The 25,150-nt window shown below is 51.5% G+C and overlaps 1 protein-coding gene across 9 annotated transcripts; it reads left to right on the top strand.

The window, feature by feature from the left end:
- The first annotated feature begins 134 nt into the window (after nucleotides 1-134).
- On the top strand, nucleotides 135-25,093 carry SH3GLB2 (SH3 domain containing GRB2 like, endophilin B2). 9 transcript variants are annotated; one of them, XM_089913841.1, is made up of 12 exons: nucleotides 139-339; nucleotides 4,565-4,706; nucleotides 5,536-5,664; nucleotides 18,528-18,661; nucleotides 18,924-19,016; nucleotides 21,076-21,138; nucleotides 22,267-22,416; nucleotides 22,824-22,847; nucleotides 23,371-23,460; nucleotides 23,796-23,896; nucleotides 24,300-24,540; nucleotides 24,874-25,093. In XM_089913841.1, the coding sequence occupies exons 1-12, from the start codon at nucleotides 277-279 to the stop codon at nucleotides 24,979-24,981; spliced, it is 1,338 nt and encodes a 445-aa protein (XP_089769967.1). In that variant the 5' UTR covers nucleotides 139-276; the 3' UTR covers nucleotides 24,982-25,093. The 9 variants fall into 9 exon arrangements, with proteins under 9 accessions (XP_089769965.1, XP_089769962.1, XP_089769967.1 ...); XM_089913834.1 differs by lacking the exon at nucleotides 22,267-22,416 and adding an exon at nucleotides 1,502-1,639; XM_089913839.1 differs by lacking the exons at nucleotides 22,267-22,416; nucleotides 23,796-23,896 and adding an exon at nucleotides 1,502-1,639 and having other exon boundaries at nucleotides 135-339; nucleotides 24,874-24,988.
- Nucleotides 25,094-25,150: the final 57 nt, after the last annotated feature.

Below are 25,150 nucleotides of genomic sequence, written 5' to 3'. Positions count from 1 at the left end.
CCCGGCGGCGGCCGCAGGGGGCAGCCGCGAGCAGCCTCAAGCCGGGCCCCTCCGCCCCGCCCCGCCCCGCCCCGCCCCCCGGAGGCTCCTCCCCCGCGGCCGGCGCCCCTCCCTGCGCTCTCGGGCAAGCTTGACGGAGGCGGCTGGGGCTGGGCCAGGCGGGCGCGCTAAGGGCCAGAGCACCGGCAGCAGGTGGGCGCGGTGCGGACTGGCGGCGGCGGGCCGGGGGCTGCCGGGCGGCGCACGGGCCGGACGTGGCCGGCCGTGCGGAGCGCCATGGACTTCAACATGAAGAAGCTGGCGTCGGACGCGGGCATCTTCTTCACCCGGGCCGTGCAGGTGAGGCCGTACACCCTGGGCCCCGCGCGGCCGGCGGGCACCCCTGCAGCAGAGCCCGGGGCCGCGGGAGAAGGCCCTCGCGGCCGCCGCTCCTTCCCCGCTGCGGAGTCGCCCTAGCCGCCCCCCCAGCCCCTCCTCCTTTTGCGGTGCCCAGTAGAGAGAAAGAGCCCGGGGCGGCCGGCCACACTGGCCGCACCCTCAGCGTGGCCCAGGCCCGGGGAGTGAGCCGGGCCTGCCTCGGCCCTGCTGCCGCGGGGGAGGTGTCAGCCTCCACCATTTCGACCCGCCGGCCGGGTAGTCCCGCTGTCCTGGCGCCCGCCCCGCCCCCGGTGGGGGGCTCCGCTGAGGGCAGAGGGCCCCAGGCGGTTCCTGTCTCCTTGCCCTTGCCCAGCGGTGACTCTGACTCCCGGCAGGCGTTTGGAGGCCTGAGTTTCAGGCCTAAGGACTCGTGCACCCGCCCTGACCCCTTCTCTGAGCCTCAGTCTCCGCACCTGTGCAATGGACTGGTGGTACTGATTCCCTCAGGTCCCTTTTTCGATAGTCCGGAAGCCAGGAGGGCTGGGGTTATTTACTTTCTGCTCCGTGGGAGGCCTGTTTCTCTTATTTCCCCAGGCCCCGGGGGCTGGCTGGGTGCCCTCCTTGGGAAGCTGTACAGTGGGTGATGCTGGGATTAGAACAAGTCCTATCCATTTGGGGACAAGGGAAAAAACAGAAGCAGCTGAGTGTAATGGTGAAGACCGGGAGTCAGCTGTGGGTGTGGAGGGCCCTCTAGTGACTTTGAAGATGGGGGCTTCACCTCTCTGGGCCACAGTTTTTCAGTCTGAAAAATGGCCTTAGCAGTCCCTCCCTCCCAGCATGGATGTGAGTGTCCCAGGCATTCCACGTGAACATGCTCACTAAAGGCAAGTCATTCTTGGTGTAACGTGGTTAGTATTGCAGCTGTGCAGCATGTGACATTAGGCAAATCTCGGAGCCTCCGTGTTCCCTTCTGTCAATCGCGTCGCACCAGTCTGCCTCCCAGGGTGGCTGCTGCCTTGGGGCTTGGCCCGTCACAGCGCTCTGGGAACAGATTCTGTTGTTTGTCCTTGCCCTGGTTGTTGGTTCTCTGGAGGAGCCCAGCCCCAGACAGTCTCTTGGAAGCCCACACGCCCATGTTTACTAGAAAGCACAGTGTCCCGTTGAGGATTTGCGCTCCAGAGAGGGTTTGCTGCTCCGTGTTCGAAGCCCTGCCGTGGACCCCAGCCCTAGTGGGGATGCTAGCAGCCTGGAGTTCATTGGCCAGCCCCTGTCCATTCAGAAGGTAGGGAATTCTCCCCAGTGTTGGTATGGCAACCACTTTATCTCCCACATCTGGGAAGAACCTGATCTGCCAGTTTCCTGCTACTTTGGGGCCCTAGCACCTGACCTGGCCAGGCCTGCAGAGCCTGGGGTATGGGGAAGCTTGGTCCCTGTGGCCTCTTTTCTCCTGGGGGTGGGCAGGCCCACTGGTTCGCCCATACTGGAGTGGGAGCCAGCGCTCAGGCCCCCGCCTCCAGAGTGGGGGAGGGAGCTGGGAGCTTTATAAATAGAGGCTTTCTCTGGCCCTGCACGCCCACCCCCTGCTGCTGCCATCTTGCAGGGAGCAGCCTCTGAAGCCTGGGCCCTTCCTCTTGGCAGGGATGGGGCAGGGTGGCAGCCAGAAGAGAGAAGGGCTTGAAATGTGACCTGGGCAGGAGAGCACACTCAGGGGACCCTCCTGAGGCCAGTCTGCCCTGGGGTAGGAGTCAGCCAGGAGGGATGGGGTGGTTTATTATTAATGTGTGGGCAGCTCCTCTGCGTAGGTGCCACCTACCTACGCACGACATGCTGGGTAAGTGCTCAGCCCCTCCATGTGTTGAGGACACTTCTAGGAGCCTCACCTCATCCCCATCCGGTAGGGAACTGGACCTTGGCCCTGGGATAAGAATCCGGAGGCCAAATCCCTTTTGCATGGGAGATTCTAGGATGGCTTCTCAGTCCCCGAACTGTGCCTTGAAGGTCAGGAGGGGTTTGCCGAGTTGGTCCAGGTGATGGGAACAGCCCAGCTAAGGGCACCGAGACAGGAAAACCTAAGGCATGTTTGGGTAAGATGCCAGTGGGGGTGGGAGTGGGCAGTGGAAGTGCTAGTAGTAATGCTGTTGGTAGTAATTGCAGTATTACTAATAGCAGTGGTACGAGTAATGATAATAAAAGCCAGGGAGGCTGTGGCATCGTTCTCATCCGAGCCAGGCAGGCAGCGGTGAACGTGGGAAGGATGCCCAAGATGTTGGAAAGCCCGGTAGGACTTTGAACCTGGGTGGGTGTGTGGTGTGAGGGACTGGTGGCCAGGTGGCACGGCGGGGAGTGCTGCCATTAACCTTGGTAAGAAGGGGAGATGCTGAGGTGCACACTGAGGGTGACACGATCACCTGAATCATAGTGGCTGGTGCCATCAGGGTAAGGATGTCCCTAGGTGGTTCCTGAGAGCCAAGGAGGGACCTGAGGGAGACCTTTTATTAATGACGATGATGACGTCAGCTAACGTTGATCAGGCCTATACTGTGTGCTGACCACGAAACTAAGCACCTTCCAAATATTCTGTGAGATAGGTCCTGTTATCCCCATCCTCCGGGGGGAAACTGAGGACCAGAGAGGTGACTTTGCCTCTGACCCTCGATTTTCTCATCTGCAAATGGGGTAATGCTAACCCCTGAAGTGTCTGGGTGAGGTGAGGCCTCTTCAGGGCCTGGCTTGGGGAGGCCCCAGCTTGGGGAATGTGACGAAGAAGAGGAGTCGGGAGACCAGGAGGAGGCCAGGAGCAGCTGGTTCCCAGGTGAGGAGCCGCAGGCTCTAACCCTGGCCCACCCAGCTCTGCAGAGGGAAACCCAAGACCCCATGCATAATTGATGGCTGCCGAGCTGGAGCAGCCCGACGGGGCAGCCTGACCACCGGAGGTGCCTCCTGCCCCTTGCAGCTGGACCTGTCCTTGGCCTCTGGATGCCTCACCGCTGCCTAGTCATCTGGGAAGGGTCTCCAGACCCCCAGCCTATGTGACTCCAGCACAGCTTGCCTCTTACTCAGTCTCAGCGGCATCTTCTGTGAAATGGGAAACTTGGCCGGCCTGAGGGCAGTGTCTGTTGTTGTCAGGGCTGATCTACTCCTGCAGGTCTTCACCCCTGTGCTGTTTGCCTGTGACCTCCCCTTGGCTGGACGGGGCCTTTGAGATCAGAGAGGCCAGGACTTGGGCGGGTCTCTGGTTTTTCTTAGGTGGCCCCCATGGTTTCTGCCAGCTCTGAAGGGGGACCCTTGTGACATCCTGGTCCTTTCCTGGCCTTGGGGCAGGGCTGCCGAGCTTTCTGGGCCCTGGGTGTGCCCAGCAGTTGGCTCTGATGAGCTGGCGCTGTTCCCCATCTACCACTCCAGGCAACCGGAGGCCAGCCATGTGGCCATCCTCCCCCCCCCTCCGCATTCCCCTTCCTTCCCAGCCATCTCTCTGGGCATCAGCTCTTAACAGCATCAGCTCTTACACTGAGCACTGCCTGCCTGCCAGATCCTAGCCTTCATGTCTTATCCACATCTTTTTTATTTCATTCTTACAACCTATGAGGGAGATGCTACTACTTATTATTACCATTTTCAGCTTAGGAAACTGATGCTCAGAGAGGCAAAGCCACTTGCCCAAGGTCACACAGCTCATCAGACTGAGACTTGAATCAAGTCCCTCTGATTCTGGAACCTGGGTTCCTCTGACTCCCTCCCTTGGTATCCCCTTCCCGTGGCTCCGAGCTGCCCCTGGAACATCCTGATAACCCCAGACCTTGCTCTGTGCCCCTTTTGTTCCCTGAGCACTTGTAACCAAGTGCTTTCCTTCAGAGTTGGGCTGGGGGGACCCTTAGTGGTAGGCTCCCAAGGGTTCCTTACACCCTAAGCTGTGTGTCTGATTTTGATGTGCTTTTTTGGGGAGAGGGAGTCTGTATCTTTCATTGGATTTCCAAAAGGAGCCATGATCCCCAAACTCTGGTCCAACCACCTCATTTCACAGAGGAACAAACTGAGGCCCAGGGCAAGGTTGCACCTTGATCAAGGTCACAGAGCAGGTCAGGGGCAGAGCAAGTTTCTTGACCTTGGGGCCTGAGTTCCAGCCAGGTGGGAGGAGTAGATGGGCGGGGCAGGGGTGCTCCTCCCGTCCCCCTTTCTGAGCCCTCCGCCCTGGGTGCTCTCCCCACAGTTCACAGAGGAGAAATTCGGCCAGGCCGAGAAGACCGAGCTTGATGCCCAGTTTGAGAACCTTCTGGCCCGGGCAGACAGCACCAAGAACTGGACGGAGAAAATCCTGAGGCAGACAGAGGTGTTGCTGCAACCCAACCCCAGTGAGTGGACACAGGCCGGCCCCGGGCTTGGGGCGGGAAGCAGCGGGCAGGAGCCCCAGCTGCTGAGACCGTGCAGGTGGGCCTGGGCGGCAGGTGGGATTTGGGTTAGACTGTTGGGGCTTAAGGCTGCTGTTTTGGGGGGGTCCCACTTAAAGAAAACAGCAGACTCAGTGTCGGGCTCCAGGATGCGCTCTCTGGGACAGTGGAAATGCTAAGTGTCGCACAGAGGAGTTGAAGAAATGCCTGGACACTAAAACACAGTTGGGAGAAGAGGCAGGAGAAACGGGAGCCAGGTCACTGGAGGGAAGGCAGCGAGGCTCAGGGATGAAAGAGGACTTGCCGAGAGTCACAGGCAGCGTGGTGCAGGCAAACGCAGCTGCAGGAGAACCTGTGGGAAGAGAGGGGCTGGCTGGCCTGGGGTCGGGGGGCTTGTCTGCCTGTATGTCTGCTGTTAGCTGAGTGAGTGTGCTGAGAGCTTTCTGGGGCCAGGGCAGGGCATTGCTCGCGTGTGTGTTGTGCCCTGTAAATCCATAGTGTAAGGAGGGAGAAGTTGTGGGGCGGGAAGGGGTGGCACTTGCCTTCAGCTGTGTGACCTCGGGCAGGCATTTCACGTGTCTGAGCCGTGGCTTCTTCCTCTCTAGAGTGAGGGCTTCGCGGGGTCAAGTGCCAGTCTCACACAGTTGAGAATCAGCAAGAGAGTATTCTGGAAGTCACCAGGCTGGACGCCCCTGTGGGCAGGCCCTGGTCTGGATCTGTTTCTGTCACCACGGCTTTCATCCTTGGGCTCCTACCGAAGAGCCCTGTGGCTTTGGCTGCCGTCTCCCCGCAGGTGCCCGAGTGGAGGAGTTCCTGTATGAGAAGCTGGACAGGAAGGTGCCCTCGAGGGTCACCAACGGGGAACTGCTGGCTCAGTACATGGCAGAGGCGGCCAGTGAGCTGGGGCCCACCACGCCCTACGGTGAGCCAGTCCCCACAGCCAGGGTCGGGGGTCACGGTCTCTGGCACGAATCTTCTTCCCTCCCTTCTCTCCTTCCTTTCTCTGTTTTTTAATTTGCACACATGATACCTGGATTCATTCTGCTTGTAAACACCTCAATCAATGGAGATGAAAATAGAGTAAAAAATAGAAGCCTCCCGGGACTTCCCCGGTGGTCCAGTGCTTAAGACTGCGCTCCCAGTGCTGCGGGCATGGGTTTGATCCCTGGTCAGGGAACTAAGATCCCGCATGCCGCACAGTGCAGCCAAAAAACAAACAAAAAAATTTGAAACCTCCCTTACCCAGGTTTGGTTTGTGTGTATTTTTCAATGGGATCATGTTATGCGTACTGTTCTACCACCTGATTTGTAAACTTGGCATTGTACTACAGGTAATCTGTTCACAGCACTTATAGAGTCACCTCAATCTTTATTTTTTAAGTTTTATCTAGGTACAGTTTTTACAGTATAAAGTACACCTGTTTTAAGTGTGTAATTTGATGATTTTTAGTGAATTTACAGAATTGAACAAACATCCCCCAATCCAATTTGTGTTTTTGACATTTTATTTAATTAATTTTTTAATTGAAGTATAGTTGATTTACAATATCGTGTTAGTTTCAAGTGTACAGCACAGTGATTCAGTTATACACACACACACACACAACATAAATATATATTCCTTTTCAAATTCTTCACTTTTAGGTTATCACAAAATATTGAGTGTAGTTCCCAGTGCTATACAGTGGGTCTTGTTGGTTATCTATTTTATATACAGTAGTGTGTATATGTTAATCCCAACCTCCTAATTTATCCCTCCTCCCACCCCCCCTTTCCCCTTTGGTAACCATAAGTTTGTTTTCTGTGTCTCTGAGTCTGTTTCTGTCTTGTAAATTAGTTCATTTGTATCATTGTTTAAGATTCCACATATATGTGGTATCATATGATATTTGTGTTTCTCTGTCTGGCTTAACTTCACTTAGTATGATAATCTCTAGTTGTGTCCATGTTGCTGTAAATGGCATTATTTCATTCTTTTTTATGGCCGAGTAATATTCCATTGTATTTATATACCACATCTTCTTTATCCATTCACCTGTTGATCGACATTTAGGTTGCCTCAATGTCTTGGCTATTGTGAATAGTGCTGCAATGAACATTGGGGTGCATATAGCTTTTCCAATTATGGTTTTCTCTGGATATATACCCAGGAGTGGGATTGCAGGATCATATGGTAGCTCTGTTTTTACTTTTTAAAGGAACCTCCATACTGTTCTCCATTGTGGCTGCACCAGTTTACATTCCCACCAACCGTGTAGGAGGGTTCCCTTTTCTGCACACCCTCTCCAGCATTTATTATATGTAGACTTTTTGATGATAGACATTCTGACTGGTGTGAGGAGATACCTCACTGTAGTTTTGATTTGCATTTCTGTAAAAATTAGCGATGTTGAGCATCTTTTCATGTACCATTTGGCCATCTATATGTCTTCTTTGGAGAAGTGTCTATTTAGATCTTCTGCCCATTTTTTGATTGGGTTGCTTGTTTTTTTGATATTGAGCTGTATGAGCTGTTTGTATATTTTGGAGATTAATCCCTTGTCAGTTGCATCGTTTGCAAATATTTTCTCCCATCTTGTAGGTTGTCTTTTCGTTTTGTTTCCTTTGCTAAGCAAAAGCTTTTAAGTTTAATTCCCATTTGTTTATTTTTGTTCTTGTTTCCATTACTCTAAGAGACGGATCCAAAAAGATACTGCTGCAATTTATGTCAAAGAGTTTTCCTCTAGGAGTTTTTGTTTGTTTGTTTGTTTGTTTTTTATATATATTTTTGGCTGCGTTGGGTCTTCGTTGTTGTGCGCAGGCTTTCTCCAGTTGTGGTGAGCAGGGGCCACTCTTCCTTCCGGTGCACAGGCTTATCATTGCAGTGGCTTCTCTTGTTGTGGAGCATGGGCTCTAGGTACACAGGCTTCAGTAGTTGTGGCACACAGGCTCAGTAGTTGTAGCTTGTGGGCTCTAGAGCACAGGCTCAGTGGCTGTGGCACGTGGGCTTAGTTGCTCCGCGGCATGTGGGATCATCCCAGACCAGGGCTCGAACCCGTGTCTCCTGCATTGGCAGGCAGATTCTTAACCACTATGCCACCAGGGAAGTCCCCCTCTAGGAGTTTTATAATATCTGGTCTTACATTTAGGTCTTTAATCCATTTTAAGTTTATTTTTGTGCATGGTGTTAGAGAATTTCTAATTTCATTCTTTTAATTTAGCTGTCCAGTTTGCTCAGCACCACTTATTGAAGAGATTGTCTTTTCTCCATTGTATATTCTTGCCTCCATTGTCCTAGAGTAATTGACTGTAGGTGCATGGGTTTATTTCTAGGCTTTCTGTCCTGTTCCATTGGTCTATATTTCTGTTTTTGTGCCAGTACCATACTGTTTTGATTACTGTAGCTTTGTAGTATAGTCTGAAGTCAGGGAACCTGATTCCTCCAGCTCCATTTTTCTTTCTCAAGATTGCTTTGGCTATTCAGGGTCTTTGTGTTTCCATACAAATTTAAAAATTTTTTGTTCTAGTTCTGTGAAAAATGCCATTGGTAATTTGATAAGGATTGCGCTGAATCTGTAGATTGCCTTGGATAGTATAGTCATTTTGAGAATACTGATTCTTCCAATCCAAGAACACAGTATATCTTTCCATCTGTTTGTGTCATCTTTGGGTGTTTTTTTTTTTGGCTGTGCCACGTGGCTTGTGGGATCTTAGTTCCTAACCACTGGACCACCAGGGAATTCCCTCATCTTCCATTTCTTTCATCAGCATCTTATAATTTTCAGAGTACAGTTCTTTTGCTTCCTTAGATAGCTTTTTTTTTTTAAAAATAAATTTATTTATCTTTTTTTTTTGGCTGCATTGGGTCTTTGCTGTTGTGCACAGGCTTCCTCTAGTTGTGGCTGCTCTTCATTGTGATGGCTTCTCTTGTTGCGGAGCACGGGCTCCAGGCACGCGGGCTTCGTTAGTTGTGGCACGTGGGCTCAGTAGTTGTGGCTCGTGGGCTCCAGAGCGTAGGCTCAGCAGTTATGGCGCACAGGCTTAGTTGTTCCGCGGCATGTGGGATCTTCCCAGACCAGAGCTCGAACCCATGTCCCCTGCATTAGCAGGTGGATTCCTAACCACTGCGCCACCAGGAAAGTCCTCCTTAGGTAGTTTTATTCCTAGGTATTTTTATTCTTTTTAATTTCTCTCTCTGGTCTTTCATTGTTAGTGTATAGAAATGCAACAGATTTCTGTTTATTAATTTTGTATCCTGCAACTTTATCGAATTCACTGATTAGCTCTAGTAGTTTTCTGGTGGCATCTTTAGGATTTTCTATGTACAGTATCACGTCATCTGCAAACAGTGAGAGTTTTACTTCTTCTTTTCCAATTTGGATTCTTTTATTTCTTTTTCTTCTCTGATTGCTGTGGCTAGGACTTCCAAAACTATGTTAAATAAAAGTGGCATGAGTGGACATCTTTTGTCTTGTTCCTGATCTTAGAGAAAATGCTTTTAGTTTGTTACCATTGAGTATGATGTTAGCTGTGGGTTTGTCATATATGGCCTTTATTATGTTGAGGTAGTTTCCCTCTATGCCCACTTTCTGGAGTGTTTTTATCATAAATGGATGTTGAATTTTATCAAAAGCTTTTTCTGCATCTATTGAGATGATCATATGGTTTTTATTCTTCAATTTGTTAATGTGGTATATCACACTGATTGTTTTACGGACATTGAAAAATCCTTACAGGGACTTCCCTGGTGGTCCAGTGGGTAGGACTCCACGCTCCCAATGCAGGGTGCCCAGGTTCGATCCCTGGTCAAGGAACTAGATCCTGCATGCATGCCGCAACTAAGAGTCCGCATGCTGCAACTAAGAAGTCCACACACTACAACTAAGGAGCCCACACATTGCAACTAAGAGCCCACGTGCTGCAACTAAGACCTGGCGCAGCCAATATAAATAAATAAATATTTAAAAAAAAAGGAAGAAAAATCCCACTTGGTAATGGTGTATGATCCTTTTAATGTATTATTGGATTCAATTTGCTAGTATTTTGTTGAGGATTTTTGTGTCTATGCTCTTCAGTGATATCGGCCTGTAATTTTCTTTTTTGTGTGGTATCTTTGTCGGTATTTGGTATCAGGGTGATGGTGGTCTCGTAGAATGAGTTTGGTTCCTGCCTCTGCAATTTTTGGAATAGTTTCAGAAGGATAGGTGTTAACTCTTCTTTAAACATTTGATAGAATTTTCCTGTGAAGCCATCTGGTCCATCTGGACTTTTGTTTGTTGGAAGTTTTTAAATCAGAAGTTGTATTTCAGTACTTGTAATTGGTCTGTTCATATTTCCTCTTTCTTCCTGGTTCAGTCTTGGGAGATTTTTAAGAATTTGTACGTTTCTTCTAGGTTGTCCATTTTAGTAGCATATAGTTGCTTGTAGTAGTTTCTTACAGTCCTTTGTACTTCTGTGGTGTTGGTTGTAGCTTCTTCCTTTTCATTTCTAATATTACTGATTTGGGTCCTCTCCCTTTTTTTCTTGATGAGCCTGGCTAAAGACTTATCAATTTTGTTTATCTTTTCAGAGAACCAGCTTTTAGTTTCATCTATCTTTTCTGTTGTTTTCTTAGTCTCTAATTTATTTATTTATGCTCTGTTCTTTATGATTTCTTTCCTACTAACTTTAGGTTTGTTTGTTCTTCATTTTCTAGTTGCTTTAGGTGTAAGGTTTGGTTGTTTATTTGAGATTTTTCTTGTTTCCTGAGGTAAGCTTGTATCACTACAAACTTGCCTCTTAGAACTGCTTTTGCTGTGTCCCATAGGTTTTGGCATAGTGTTTTCATTTCCCTCTAGGTATTTTTAATTTCATCTTTGATTTCTTTTTTTATTAATTAATTAATTAATTTATTTATTTGTCTGCGCTAGGTCCTAGTTGCGGCATGCGGGATCTTTTAGTTGCAACATACGGGCTCCTTTAGTTGCGGCATGCAGGATCTAGTTCCCTGACCAGGTATCGAACCTGGGCCCCCTGCATTGGGAGTGCAGAGTCTTAATCACTGGACCACCAGGGAAGTCCCTCCTCTTTGATTTCTTTGGTGAGCCATTGGTTGTTTAGTAGCACATTGTTTACCCTCCACGTGTTTGTGTTTTTTGCAGTTTTTTTCTTGGACTTGATTGCTAATCTCATAGCATTGTGGTCAAAAAAGATACTTGATATGATTTCAGTTTTCTTAAATTTACCAAAACTTGCTTTGTGGTCCAGCATGTGATCTATCCTGGAGAATGTTCCATGTACACTTGAAAAGAATGTGTATTCTGCTGCTTTTGGATGGAAAGCTCTATAAATAACAATTAAGTCCATCTGGTCTAATGTGTCATCTAAGGCCTGTGTTTCCTTATTGATTTTCTGTCTGGATGAACTGTTCATTGATGTAAGTGGGGTGTTTAAGTAGACCCATATTATTGTTTACTGTCGATTTCTCTTTTTACATCTGTTAACATTTGCCTTATATATCGAGGTGCTCCTGTGTTGGATGCATATATATTTATAATTGCTATATCTTCTTCTTGGATTGATCCCTTGATCATTATGTAGTGTCCTTCTCTGTCTCTTGTAGCAGTCTTTATTTTAAAGTCTGTTTTGTCTGGGGCTTCCCTGGCTGTCCAGTGGTTAAGACTCTGTGCTTCCAATGCAGGGGGCGCAGGTTCGATCCCTGGTCAGGGAACTAAGATCGCACATGCTGCACGGCACAACCAAAAAAAAATGAAATGGGTCTCTTGTAGACAACATATATATGGGTCTTGTGTCTTGTTTTTGTATCCATTCAGCCAATTTGTGTCTTTTGGTTGGAGCATTTAATCTGTTTACGTTTAAGGTAATCATCGATGTGTATGTTCTTATTGCCATTTTTTTATACATTTATTTTAATTAATTTATGTATTTATTGGCTGTGTTGGGTCTTCGTTGCTGTGTGTGGGCTTTCTCTAGTTGCGGCGAGAGGCGGCTACTCTTTGTTGCGGTGCACAGGCTTCTTGTTGCAGTGGCTTCTCTTGTGGAGCATGGGCTCTAGGCATTGGGCTTCAGTCGTTGTGGCTCTCAGGCTCGGTAGTTGTGGCTCTCAGGCTCGGTAGTTGTGGCTCACAGGCTCTAGAGCACAGGCTCAGTAGTTGTGGTGCACAGGCTTAGTTGCTCTGTGGCATGTGGGATCTTCCCGGACCAGGGCTCAAACCCGTGTCCCCTGCATTGGCAGGCGGATTCTTAACCACTGTGCCACCAGGGAAGTCCCTTATTGCCATTTTGTTAATTGTTTTGGATTTGTTTTTGTAGGTCTTTTTTCTTCCTTTCCTCTTTTCTTTCCTCCTTTCTTGTGATTTGATGACTATTTATTTTTTAAGGGTTTAGGATAGATGGAGTAAACGTTTTTTAAAATATTTATTTATTTATTTGGTTGCATCGGGTCTTAGTTGCGGCACAAAGGATCTTTCAGTGTGGCACGTGGGCTCTTTGTTGCAGCATGTGGGCTTCTCTCTAGTTGTGGCACGTGGGCTCCTGGGCACGTGGGCTCTGTAGTTGTGGTGCGTGGGCTCCAGAGTGCGTGGGCTGTGTAGTTTGCAGCACGCAGGCTCTCCCATTGAGGTGCGTGAGCTCAGTAGCTGCGGCGTGCAGGCTTAGTTGCCCCATGGCACGTGGGATCTTAGTTCCCCGACCAGGGATTGAACCTGTGTCCCCTGTATTGGAAGGTGGATTCTTTATCACTGGCCCACTGGGGAAGTCGCTGATGACTATCCTTAGTGTTATGTTTGGAATCCTTTTTCTTTTTCATGTGTGTATCTGTTATAAATTTCTCATTTGCGGTTACCATGAGGCTTTGATATAGCAGTCTGTATAACTACATGATTGTTTTAAGTTGCTGATCTCTTAATTTCAAATGCATTTCAGATGTCCTGCACTTGTGCTCTCCTTCTCTCACAATTACTGGTCTTGATATCCCGTTTGTGTGTGGATGATTTCCTACCTTTACTGTATGTTCACCTGTACTGGTGAGCTTTCCCATTTCATAATTTTCTTGTTTCTAGTTGTGGCCTTTTCTTTTTCGCTTAGGGAAGTTCCTTTAGCATTTATTGTAAAGCTGGCTTGGTGCTGTTGAATTATTTTAGCTTTTGCTTGTCTGTAAAGCTTTTGATTTCTTCATCAAATCTGAACGAGAGTCTTACTGGGTAGAGTATTCCTTTTTTTTTTTTTTTTTTGCGGTACGCGGGCCTCTCACTATTGTGGCCTCTCCCGTTGCGGAGCACAGGCTCCGGACGCGCAGGCTCAGCGGCCATGGCTCACGGGCCCAGCCGCTCCGCGGCATGTGGGATCTTCCCGGACCGGGGCACGAACCCGTGTCCCCCGCATCGGCAGGCAGACTCTCAACCACTGCGCCACCAGGGAAGCCCTGGGTAGAGCATCCTTGTTTGTAGGTTTTTCCTTTTCATCACTTTAAATATATTGTGCCACTCCTTTCTGGCCTGCAGAGCTTCTGCTGAAAACTCAGCTGATAGTCTTACAGGGATTCCCTTGTATGTTATTTGTTGCTTTTCCCTTGTTGCTTTTCATATTTCTCTTTGTCTTTATTTTTGTCAGTTTGACTACTATGTGTCTTGGTGTATTTCTCCTTGGGTTTATCCTGTATGAGACTTTCTGTGCTTCCTGGACTTGGGTGACTCCCCCAATCCAATTTAAAGAACATTTCCATCACCTGCAAAAAAGTAACTTGTGTCTACTTATAGTCAGTCCCACTCCCACCCCCAGACAACTAATGTGGCTTTGTTATTTTTCGTTGTTGTTTTTGTCATTTTTTATAAATTTATTTATTTATTTGGCTGCATGCGGGATCTTTCATTGTGGCACACAGGCTTCTTTCTACTTGCGTGGCATACAGGCTCCAGAGCGCGTGGGCTCAGTAGTTGCGGCATGTGAGCTCTCTAGTTGTGGCACGTGGGCTCTAGAGTGCGTGGGCTCAGTGGTTGCAGCACATGGGCTTAGTTGCCCCGCGGCACGTGGGATCTTAGTTCCCCGACCAGGGATCGAACCCAAGTCCCCTGCATTGGAAGGTGGATTCTTAACCACTAGACCACCAGGGAAATCCCAATGTGGTTTTGTCTCTATAAACTTGCCTTTTCTGAATATTTCATATAAATGGAATCAAGCGATATGTTGTTTTTTGCACGTGGCTTCTTTGTCTTTGAGGTTCATCCATGTTATAATGTGTTTTAGGATTTTATTCCTTCTTACTGTTGAAGAGTGTTCCACTGTATGGGCTGATCTCATTTTCTTTGTCCACGTACCATTTGAGAGACATTTGGGTTGTTTTGCTTTAAACAGTTGCATATGAACTTTTGTGAGGATATATGTCTTCACTTCTACTGGGTATATACCTAGGAGTGGAATTGCCGAGTCATATGGTAAATTTATGTTTAACATTTTTTTAAAATTTTATTTTATTTTTGGCTGTGCTGTGCAGCTTTCAGGATCTTAGTTCTGCAACCGGGGATTGAACCCTGGCCCTCGGCAGTGAAAGTGCAGAGTCCTAACCACTGGACCACCAACCTTTTAAGAAATTGCCAGACTGTTTTCCAAAGTGGCCGTGTGATTTTACATCCCACCAGTAGGGTGGTGGTTAATTTCCTGATATTTATGCATTTTCCAAGTTTCCTTCTGTTGTTGATTTCTAATTTAATGTCGCTGTGGTCAGAAAACATACTTGGCATAATTTTAATCCTTTTAAATGTATTAAGACTTGTTTATGGCCTATAGTGTGTGGTATCTACTGGAGGATGTTTCATGTTCACTTAGGTATCGTACTTTATGTTGTAGGGTAGTGTTGTCAGGCCATCTTGGTTGATAGTGTTGTTTATCTTCTATATCCTTGTTGATTTTGTCTTATTGCCCCATCCTTTATTGAGAGTATTAAAGTCTCCAATTGTTTCTGTTGAACTCTTTCTGTCTTTATTCTGTCAGTGTTTGCTTCATGTATTTTGGAGCTGTGTTGTTAGGTCTGTATGTTTATAATTATATATCTCCCTGATGAATTGGCCCTTCTATCATTGTAAAATACTACTCTTCGTCTCTAGTTAACATTTTTTGGTCTTAAAGTCTGCTTATCTGATAGTAGTATGGCCACTCCTGTTCTCTTATGGTCACTCCTATTCTCATATTGTTATATGCAAACAGGGGCATGTATCTTTTTCTGTCCTTTTATTTTCACCATACTTATGTCTTTAAATCTAAGGTATGTCTCTTATAGACAGCATATATTTGAATCTTTTTTTAAAAAATCCAGTCTGACAGCCTTTGCCTTTTGATTGGAGTGTTTAATCCATTTACATTTAATGTGATTGTTGATGTTGTCGGATTGCCATTTCGTTATTGTCTCCCTGTATCTCAGGTGTTTTTTGTTTGATCCTCTGTTACTGCCTTCTTTTGAGTTAAATAGATATTTTCTAGTGTAATATTCTAATTTCTTTGTTGCTTTTTTTTTTTTACTTTAAAAATCTTTCTTAGTGGGTTTTTATAAAATATATTTATTTATATTTATTTTGGCTGTGCCAGGTCTTAGTTGCAGCATTCAGGATCTTCATTGCAGCATGTAGGATCTTTAGTTGCAGTATGTGGGTTTCTTAGTTGCGGCATGCATGCAGGATCTAGATCCCCGACCAAGGATCAAACCCATATCCCCTGCATTGGGAGTGTGGAGTCTTACCCACTGGACCACCAGGGAAGTCCATCTTAGTGGTTTTACAATTTAGATTACAATATGCATTTTAACTTAACACAATCTACTTTGGAGTAATACTAACTGAATTCCAGTAAAATAAAGACATTTTGCTCCAGTATAACTCCCTTCTCGCCCTCTTCCTTTGTGCTATTATTGTCATACACATTATATCTCAACAACACAGTTTTATAATTATTGTTTTATGTAGTTGTCTTTGAAATCAATTAAGAAAAGAGAAAAAAGCTTATATTGTCTTTTATATGTGCCTATATAATTACCTTTACTGCTGCTCTGTATTTCCTTATGTAGATTCAGGTTACCATCTAGTGTCATTTCACTTTAACCTGAAGTATTTCTTCTATGGCAGGTCTGCCAGCAATGAATTCTTTTAGCCTTTGTTTATCTGGGAATGTCTTTATTTTGTGTTCACTTTTGGAAGACAGTTTTGCTGTATATAAAATTCTTGGATGAGAGTTTTTTCCTTTCATCACTTTGAATATATCCTCTCACTATCTGGCCTCCCTTGTTTCTGATAAGAAGCCAGTTCAAATCTGCTGTTGAACCCTTCTAGTGATTTTTTTCTTATCAGTTGTTATACTTTTCAACTCTAGAATTTTCATTTCTTTTTTATAGTTTTAATCTCTTTATTGACATTCCTTATTTGAGAAGTCATTGTCATCATACTTTCCTTAAATCTTTAAACATTGCTTCTATTAGGTTTTTTAGTTTTTAATTAAAGTATAGTTGATTTATAATATGTGTTTCTGGTGTACAGCATAGTGATTTAGTATTTTTGCAGATTATATTCCATTATAGGTTATTACAAGATAATGGCTATAATTCCCTGTGCTACACAGTATATCCTTTTTTTAAAAAATTTATTTTTGGCTGTGTTGGGTCTTCATTGCTGTGCACGGGCTTTCTCTAGTTGCAGCGAGTGGGGGCTGCTCTTCGTTGTGGTGTGTGGGCTTCTCATTGGAGTGGCTTCTCTTTGTTGCAGAGCACTGGCTCTAGGTGCATGGGCTTCAGTAGTTGTGGCATGCAGGCTCAGTAGTTGTGGCTCGCAGGCTCTAGAGCACAGGCTCAGTAGTTGTAGCGCATGGGCTTAGTTGTTCTGTGGCATGTGGGATCTTCCCAGACCAGGGTTCGAACCTGTGTCCTCTGCATTGGCAGGTGGATTCTTTTTTATTTTTTAATAAATTTATTCATTTATTTATTTTTGGCTATGTTGGGTCTTCATTGCTGCACGTGGGCTTTCCCTAGTTGTGGAGAGAGGGGCTACTCTTTGTTGCAGTGCACCGGCTTCTTATTGAGGTTGCTTCTCTTGTTGCAGAGCACGGGTTCTAGGCACACGGGCTTCAGTAGTTGTGGCACGTGGGCTCAGTAGTTGTGGCTCGTGGGCTCTAGAGCGCAGGCTCAGTAGTTGTGGCACATGGGCCTAGTTGCTCCGCAGCATGTGGGATCTTTCCAGACCAGGGATTGAACCTGTGTCCCCTGAATTGTCAGGAGGATTCTTAAGCACTGCGCCACCAGGGAAGTCCCTATATCCTTGTTGCTTATCTATTACATATATAGTAGTTTAATCCCATAACCCTAATTTGTGCCTCCCCACCGTCAGGGTTTGGTTCTGTTTTTGTTTTTTTACTTATTTGTAATAGCTGCTTAGAAGTCTTGGTCTGCTAGGTCTAATATCTGGGCCTCCTTGGAGATAGTGTCTGTTGATTGCTTTTCCTTCCCTGTGTACTGTCCGTACTTCCCTAGTTCTTTGCATGTCTTATAATTTTTGTTATTACTGCCGTGTGTTTGTTTCTTTAGAGACTTGCCTGAGCTGACCGTGTGGCGCCTGTATTCTCTGCAGTATGCAGCTACTGACGTCTACTTGTTTTTCTTTTTAAATTACCCTTTTTATTTTTAAGCCTAGCTTCCTAGGGGTTTCTTCCAGGTCAGCATATGTTAGTGGTCCGCCAGTGATTAATCAGAGGTTGTGCTTAAACATCTTGCACCATTAAGGCTTTACCGATGAATCTGTGAGTGGTCTGGGGAACACACTCAAAGCTCAAGCAATTTACATGTCTGCCCAGCTTTCAGTTTGTGAATGTGCAAAGCATCCCACTAGCCAAGAATGAGTTGATAGCTGGGGTACTCTCCCATCTCTCCCAAGTGTGCTATACACATGCATAGCCTTCCATACCACCAGAGATATCTGGATTTTATCAAGGCCCCCTATGACTATCTCATTTCCCAGATCTCCTGTTAAATTTCCGGCAGCTCTGTTGCTTGTTCCAACCAGTATTCCAGCTTCATGTTAGCTGTGATGTTCCTGATTATTTGCCATTGAGATCACTATTGTTTGTGGTCCTGTCCCATGGGTTTTTCTGTGTTCCAGCCCAAATCAAGTCAGCCCCCTCAGGGCTTGCCCCACCCTGCTAGAGCTACAGCACCACAGAGCTTGAGGAGATGGGAGTACCCCCAGGCCAAAAAGCCACAGGCTCCATTGTTTTTACCAAGGTCCAAAAGTTCTGGAATAAATGCTTCTCAATTTGTTATTTGCCTTAGGTTAACTTCCAGAGTCCAGAAATCGTTGTTTTTGAGAACTGAGTCCAGTTGTGGTTTTTTTTAAAAGGATATTCTTTTTTTTAAATTTTGTTTAATTTTGGGCTGCACTGCACAGCATACAGGATCTAGTTCCCCGACCAGGGATTGAACCTGGGCCCCCTGCAGTTGAAGCGTGGAGTCTTAACCATTGGATCACCAAGGAAGTCCCTGTGTCTAGTTTTATTATTGCTTTTTGGGGAAAGAATTTGCTGAGCTCCTTCCTCTGTCATTCTGAAAGTCCCCCCCACCACACATCTTTTTAACGGCTGTGTAGCGTTCCGTTCTTCGGGCATCCCACTATTTATTTGTCGATAGGTATATGGATATGTAGATTTTCCACATCTTCCCAGGCCAGCCATTCTGCTCTTGCCTCTCAGAACATCTCTCTCTGAGCTCTCCCCTACTTCCTGGGGGTCAGAGCGGCCTGAGCCCGACCCTCTTCCTCACCCCTCCACTTTGTTTCTCAGGAAAGACACTGATCAAGGTGGCAGAAGCAGAAAAGCGCCTGGGAGCCGCAGAGAGGGATTTTATCCACACGGCCTCCATCAACTTCCTTACACCCCTGCGCACCTTCCTGGAAGGGGACTGGAAGACGATTTCGGTGAGGGGCCTGGGGCCACTTGCCTCCTGGCAATGGTGGCAGCCCTCTGAGCCCAGGCTCTCCTCCCATGCTGGGACCCAGCACTCCTGGGATCTCCCCAGACATGGCTCTTGTGGACTGAGTGGCCTGGAGTGGATGACTCCCCCCATCCAGGCCTCAGTTTCCCCGTCTTGACCAGATGGTCCTGGGGGCTGGTCCTGCCAGGGCCAGGGGTCTCCCAGGGCTGCCCAGGTCTCACTGTTCCCTGTTCCCACCCCCTCAGAAGGAGAGGCGGCTCCTCCATAACCGGCGTCTGGACCTGGATGCCTGCAAAGCACGGCTGAAGAAGGCCAAGGCCGCAGAAGCCAAAGCCACGGTAGGTGTCGTGCCGGCCTCCTGCCCCCCCCACCCCCACCGGTCCTGGTTGGAGCCAAGGAGGGGGTGAAGGGACCTGGTGTTTGGCATGACTTCTCTCCCCTGTCCCTGCCTGGAGAGGCCTGGCTGGGGGCTGCTGCTCTGGGCTGACCACTTCAGGTCACACCTCTCTGCCCCACCTGCAACGGACCCCTGGCGGCCCAGAGCCCTGGGACCCAGGGCAGACGTTGATGGGGTGGGCGGACCAGCAGTGCCCCGACCTGGGCTCAGGGCGGCCCGCAGCCTCCCCAGACCGACAGCCAGTTGGCTTCTTGCATGCCCCTGCCCTGCCCTCCCTGGGTGCTCGGCTCTGTTCCCGGCTCTGCCCGGGCATGGCTCCTCCTACTAACTCCCCCACCTGCTGCTCCAGCGCTGGTCGCAGGGTGCCCTGTGCTCAGGCTCCCCTGTGGTGGTGCGGAGGGCCCCGGAGCTGGACCACCCGCCTGCCCAGGGGCGTGTCTGAGGGGCCCTCTGGGAGCCCCACGGCACTGGGTGGGGCCTGGGCTGTCTTCGCTCCCCCTTCACTCTCGGCTCACGGAGGCCTGTTCAGCCAGGCCGATGGGACACAGTGTGGGACACCTTGACCAGGGCTAGGCCAGGGTTGGGAGAGCTGGGCCTGAGGGTGGCCAGGCTGCTTGGGGTGCAGGGCCCGAAAGGCCACCGCACGCCCTGGGGAGGGAATCCCCAGGTCAGGTCCAGGGCACGCCGTGGAAACATCCGGCCTGGGCTCCCCGCTCCCCTGAGAGTTACAGCCTCCAGCCCTTCTCACGTTCCCCTCCCTCAGTGTGGCCACCTGGGGCCGCGGAGCCTGGGCAGTGCGTCTGGCGAGAGCCGTGGGCAAGGTCCCGGCTCATCCAATTATGTGGGGTCCAAACTGGAGGCAGGGGCTCAGCCACTGGAGTCTTGTTGGCTTGGGCAGGATGACCTATGTCTGTCTAAGTCACCTGGACAGGACAGTCTCCCCGCCACTCAGGGGCGGACCACCTCTCTGGAGTAACTTGGCCAGGACAAGCTCTTCCTACCTCAGCCAGGCGGGGGAGCCCTTCCTTAGTTACTGGGACGGCACGACCTCCCCTCCAGTTGGTTGGCCCAGAGTCTTTGGCTTGGGCAGGACAGCCCGTCCCGAGCTGGGCCCTGGCAGCCCAGATACAGCATCCCAGAGGACTCCAGCCCAGCAGTGCACACACACACACACACGTGTCAGGACTCCTTCCAGAGGGCAGGGTTGTGTGACCCCAGGGGCCTGCTCCCGCCTGCGCTGTGGACTAACTCTTTGTTTTTGTCCCTTTCTGTTCTGCTTTGGGTAACTTGGCTCAGTGTGAGGGAGATGTGAGTATACCTATCCCACGTGCTGTGCTGCTTCTGGTTTGCCCATCTCGGCCTCGGGCCCACAGTGCTGGGTCGGCCGGGGACGTCCTCGGGGCGTTTTGCAAGCAGCTGGTCTCCCCACCGGAGGCTCTACCATGTGTAGCCTCTGCTTCGGGGGGACGCCAGGCATTGGAGCCTGTGAGTCAGCTTTTTGCAAATGTTGAAAGCCTGTCACTGTGTCCATCCATGCATCCGTCTGTCCATCCTCGTTGTGGGGAGAGGGGCCTGGTCCTTGCTGCAGGAGCGAGAGACGTGGTGTGCGGAGGTTCTGGACGGAGAGAGCTGGGCGGGGCGGGCTTTGTTGGGAGGACGGTGGGTCTAGTTGGGGCATCTGAGTGAGGCCGGGGCCTGGGGACGAGGGTCCGTGGCCGCCGGGCCAGGGGCTGGACCCGTCTGTGGCTTGCCCCAGATAAGGGCCCTGATGGCAGGCATGTCCACCCACTTAATCTTGGTTTGGACTCGCCTCGTCCCGCCTCCTCTGCAGGTGGTTGGCTTGGGGAGAAGCGGGGGGCTCCGTGTTGTATTTGTCTGTACCCTCCTGTCCGTGGGGTCGGGGGCTCCTGGCATCTCCCATGGGAGGGTCTAGGGCGGCCTTCCGGCCCGGCCCCGGCCCCGCATGACCCCCTCCCCCCATGAACTCTGTTCCCCGCCAGACGGTGCCTGACTTTCAGGAGACTAGACCTCGTAATTACATTCTCTCGGCCAGCGCCTCCGCGGTAAGCGCCCCTGCCCCGCCCCGCCCCCCCTCCCCTCCCACACTCGGGCCTGGGCCTGACGTGCAGCGAACTGGAGCCAGAGGGGCAGGCAGGCGCCGCGCCCCTGGTCAGGCAAGTCCTGTCCACCCGCCTCTGCCCTGTGCCCTGTGCCCGTGTTGCCGGCCTTGCTTCTCCCTGCCCAGCGCTGAAGGTGAGCCTGGCCCACTGCGCGGCACAGCCCGGTGCACTTGGGGCGGCAGCGGCCCCACCTCCAGGGCACCTGAGAGTCTGCCCAGCCCCGACCCCCCCAAAGCAGGCACCGCCCCCTCCCACACTCACCGTCCCGGAGCGACCGGCTGTGCGGCCCGGAGGAGAGGGAGGAGGTCTGGGCCTGGCCTGCCACGGGGTCACGGGAGACAGGGACGGCGCTGTCCATCCAGCTGCCTCCGTAGCACATCTGCCAGGTGTCGTGGAAGTGCTTGAGACTGAACAGGGAGGGTGGGAGGGCACAGCTGGGTGGGGGAAGGAGCCGCCTGGGCCCGAGGCCCAGAGGTTGGAGAACAGAGCGTGTCCTGAGCTGGCCTGAAGCTGAGCGTGAGGGCGGGGCGGGGGCGGGGACTCTGGAGGTCGGATGGGCGGGGCTGGATCAGGAGGACGTTGAATGTCTTGGTGTCTTTTCTTCCTACAGCTCTGTTGAGATTTGTGGTATTTACTGTTTAGTTTGGGAAATAGACAGATCACACCTATCCCATCATGCCTGTCGAAACCACCACTGTGTCTTTCTCTGCCTCTCTCTCTGTCCCTTCCACCACCCCCACCCCACCCCCCGACGGGTGACAACCTTCTGCAAAGACCCTCTGGCTCTTCTCCATCTGTCATAAGCATGTTGCCGTGTGCAGTCATTTGTCCTCGGGGGCGTGAACCACAGTGTAGTCCACCGGGCCCCTGTGGCTGGGTCTCCGACGTGTGTCCACGTGGAGGTTGCTTCCCGTGTTGTGATTTGCTAAACGGCACTGAGGTGGGACACATCTGTCCAAGGGCTGGCCTTGTTTTGCTTTCCGCATTTCAGGTCACATCGTAGGGTAGCAGCGGGCAGGAGAAATGGGTCTCCTAAGCCGTGGCGGGGGGAGGGGGGTCTTTCTTCTTTAGACTCTGGATGACACTTCCCGCCCCCCTTCCTGGGCCGAGTGGAAAGAGGAGTATCCAGGAGGGTGGAGACGGCCCTGTTTTTTCCTTGTGCCTTTGAACCCCAGTGTGACTCGGGCACGAGGCTGCCTTTCTCTGCCGAAGGACAGAAAGGTTCAGTGACTGGTCCAGGGTCACACAGTCCTGCCTCCCAGCCCACCAGCCTTAGCCAAGTGTCAGGGTGGGGTGCGGGACGCTCAATCTCCCTTGAGACCCCAGTCAGAGCCTGGGGACTGGCACTGTAGGAGAAACCCAAGTAGGACTCCCCAGCTGGCTGTCCCCCCTCCCCGCATGTGGCATGTGGGACTAGACGGACTATGATGTCGGAGCCCCCCCTTTCACACCAGGCCTCACCCCAGCCTCAGCCCCTCGTTGGGCTGTGGGGAGGGAGTTGGGGAGAGGTTGGGGTCTCAGCGAGCTGGGGCAGGGCCTGGGCTCTGGGGTTCAGCCGTCCGCCCCTCCCCTGCTGACCGGTGCCCCCCTCCCTCCCCCGCTGACCTGTCCTCTTGTGGCCTCCGCAGCTCTGGACTGATGAGGTGGACAAGGTAAGCCGGGGCTCAGGGAAGAGGCTGCAGGGGGTGGGCACCGGGAGCCCAGGCTCACCTGCTGCCGTCAGGGGCAGGTCTGTTTCTAGTTCTGGGCTCTGTCCTCACTCGCTGGGGCCACGGTAGGGGTTGTCTCTTCACCTCTGCCCTGTTGCACACAGTGGGCCCTCCGGAGGCAACTGTTGGTTGGATTTGTCCCTGATGCGTGATGGCGTCAGATGGGCAAATGAATATGAAAGGCCAAGGCAGGGCGCCCGAGGCTGTGTCTGCTTGTCCAGGAACTGGCCTCAGGAGGGGGTGGGGTCCAAGCGGGGCTCCTCCAGTGGTCAGGGCTTCAGGCCTGAAGTCAGGGGTGGGAAGTGCACTCCTGCCACCAATGTCTGCATCCCTGAGGGGAAGTGACAGCTGCCACAGAAGGGAAGAGGAGGCCGCTCCTGGGCGGCTTCAGGGGCGCGGGAGAAGGCGGTGGGAGGGAAGCTGGAGGGCGGTTCTTGTTCTCGCGCTCATGCCCCGCCCTTCCCAGGCTGAGCAGGAGCTCCGAGTGGCCCAGACAGAGTTTGACCGGCAGGCAGAAGTGACCCGGCTCCTGCTGGAGGGAATCAGTAGCACACACGTGAGTCCTGCCCCCGTTTCCTCCTCCTGTCGTCCACCGTCTTCTTGCCGCCCCTCGTGTCCCCATGAAACTAGTCCATATTGAGGCAGCAAGTGAACCTGGATCTCGAAGGCAGGTGGGGAAGGGTGTGCTTGAGCCCGCAGTCTGTAAGGATGGGATTTAGCCTCGGCAGAGCAGGTCCCAAAGGGTGGGTACCTCCCTCCAACCCCAGGGAGCAAGTGGCCTGGGCAGAAGACATCAGAATGCCGGGCCAGGGTCTGCAGAGGACAGGATGGGGAATGGGATGTTTTGGCCCCTCGCATCCCCCCCGTCAGCCATGGGCGTCTTCCCCGCAGGTGAACCACCTTCGCTGCCTCCATGAGTTCGTTGAGTCTCAGACCACTTACTATGCCCAGTGCTACCGCCACATGTTGGACCTACAGAAACAGCTGGGCAGGTGCCCACCGGGGTCCCCTGGCTCCCAGCCCCGACCGCCCCAAGCTCGGAAAGCCCCGTGACACCCAGGGCGGGGTGGAGGGCTGCCGACTGTGGTGGGACATCACACTGCTCTCTGGGCCCGGGCACCCTCTCACAATGACAGCGATGTGGCTGGCCTTGGGGACCTCTGGCGTGGTTTCTTGAGACTGTGGGGGGGTGGGGGGTGGCGGGGATGGCGGGAGCATCTCACATTCCCCGTTTCCCTCTTCCTTTCATGCCGCCAGCTCCCAGGGAGCCATGTAAGTAGCGGGGTCTCCTCGCCTCCGCGGCCGTGGACCTAGCTGGTGTTTGGCGGGGCACACGGGACTCCCGGGGGTGTGTGGCTCCCGGCTGCTGAGGTGTGCCCCCGCTCTCCTCTCCAGATTTCCAGGCACCTTCGTGGGCACCACAGAGCCCGCTTCCCCGCCCCTCAGCAGCACCTCGCCCACCACCGCCGCGGCCACTATGCCTGGGGGGCCCTCTGTGGCCAGCCTGGCTCCTCCGGGGGAGGCCGCTCTCTGCCTGGAGGAGGTGGCGCCTCCTGCCAGCGGGACCCGGAAGGCCCGGGTCCTCTACGACTACGAGGCGGCCGACAGCAGCGAGCTGGCCCTGCTGGCTGACGAGGTAGGCCTGGGGGCCACGAGGACGGGGGGAGGGCCGGCTCACGGGCGCCGGGAAACTGGAGCTGGGGGCGTGGGGCCTGCAGACCCTGCACCGCGGGCTTCCAGCCTCCGAGTGGCCCTGCGGGTAGAGCTGGGGCCAGTCGGGTAGGCAGAGACGGCTCCAGCTCTGAGGAAGCAGCCTCTCTGATCTGTCTCTGTAGAGCAGCTGAGGAGGTGAGCAGCTCAGGAGGTGTCGTTTCCTATGTATCAGGGGAGACCGCAAGTCTGTTCCCCCTTAGGGCTGGGGCCAGTTCTGCCTGGCCGGGGCGTGACCCTCCTTCTCCGCCCTCCTCAGCTCATCACTGTCTACAGCCTGCCTGGCATGGACCCTGACTGGCTCATTGGCGAGAGAGGCAACAAGAAGGGCAAGGTCCCTGTCACCTACTTGGAACTGCTTAGCTAAGCAGGCCCCCTCCCAGGCCCCTGCCCATTCTGGCCTGGGCAGGAGAGGATGGGTGCAGCCCTGCCACTTGTCTTGTTTGTTGGTGACCCAGCTGCTCAGGGTGGGGAAGGTAACCCCATCCCATCCCGCCTGTGGTCCTCCAGCTGCGAGGGGCCCCAGAGGCTGAATG

The sequence above is a fragment of the Delphinapterus leucas genome, chromosome 6 (genome assembly GCF_059928025.1).
Source record: "Delphinapterus leucas isolate spDelLeu-1000000601 "Yukka" chromosome 6, BTC_Dleu_Yukka2, whole genome shotgun sequence".
NCBI classification, from domain to species: domain Eukaryota; kingdom Metazoa; phylum Chordata; class Mammalia; order Artiodactyla; family Monodontidae; genus Delphinapterus; species Delphinapterus leucas.
The sequence above is the reverse complement of the archived record's forward strand: the minus strand, read 5'-3'. Positions and strand labels throughout refer to the sequence as shown.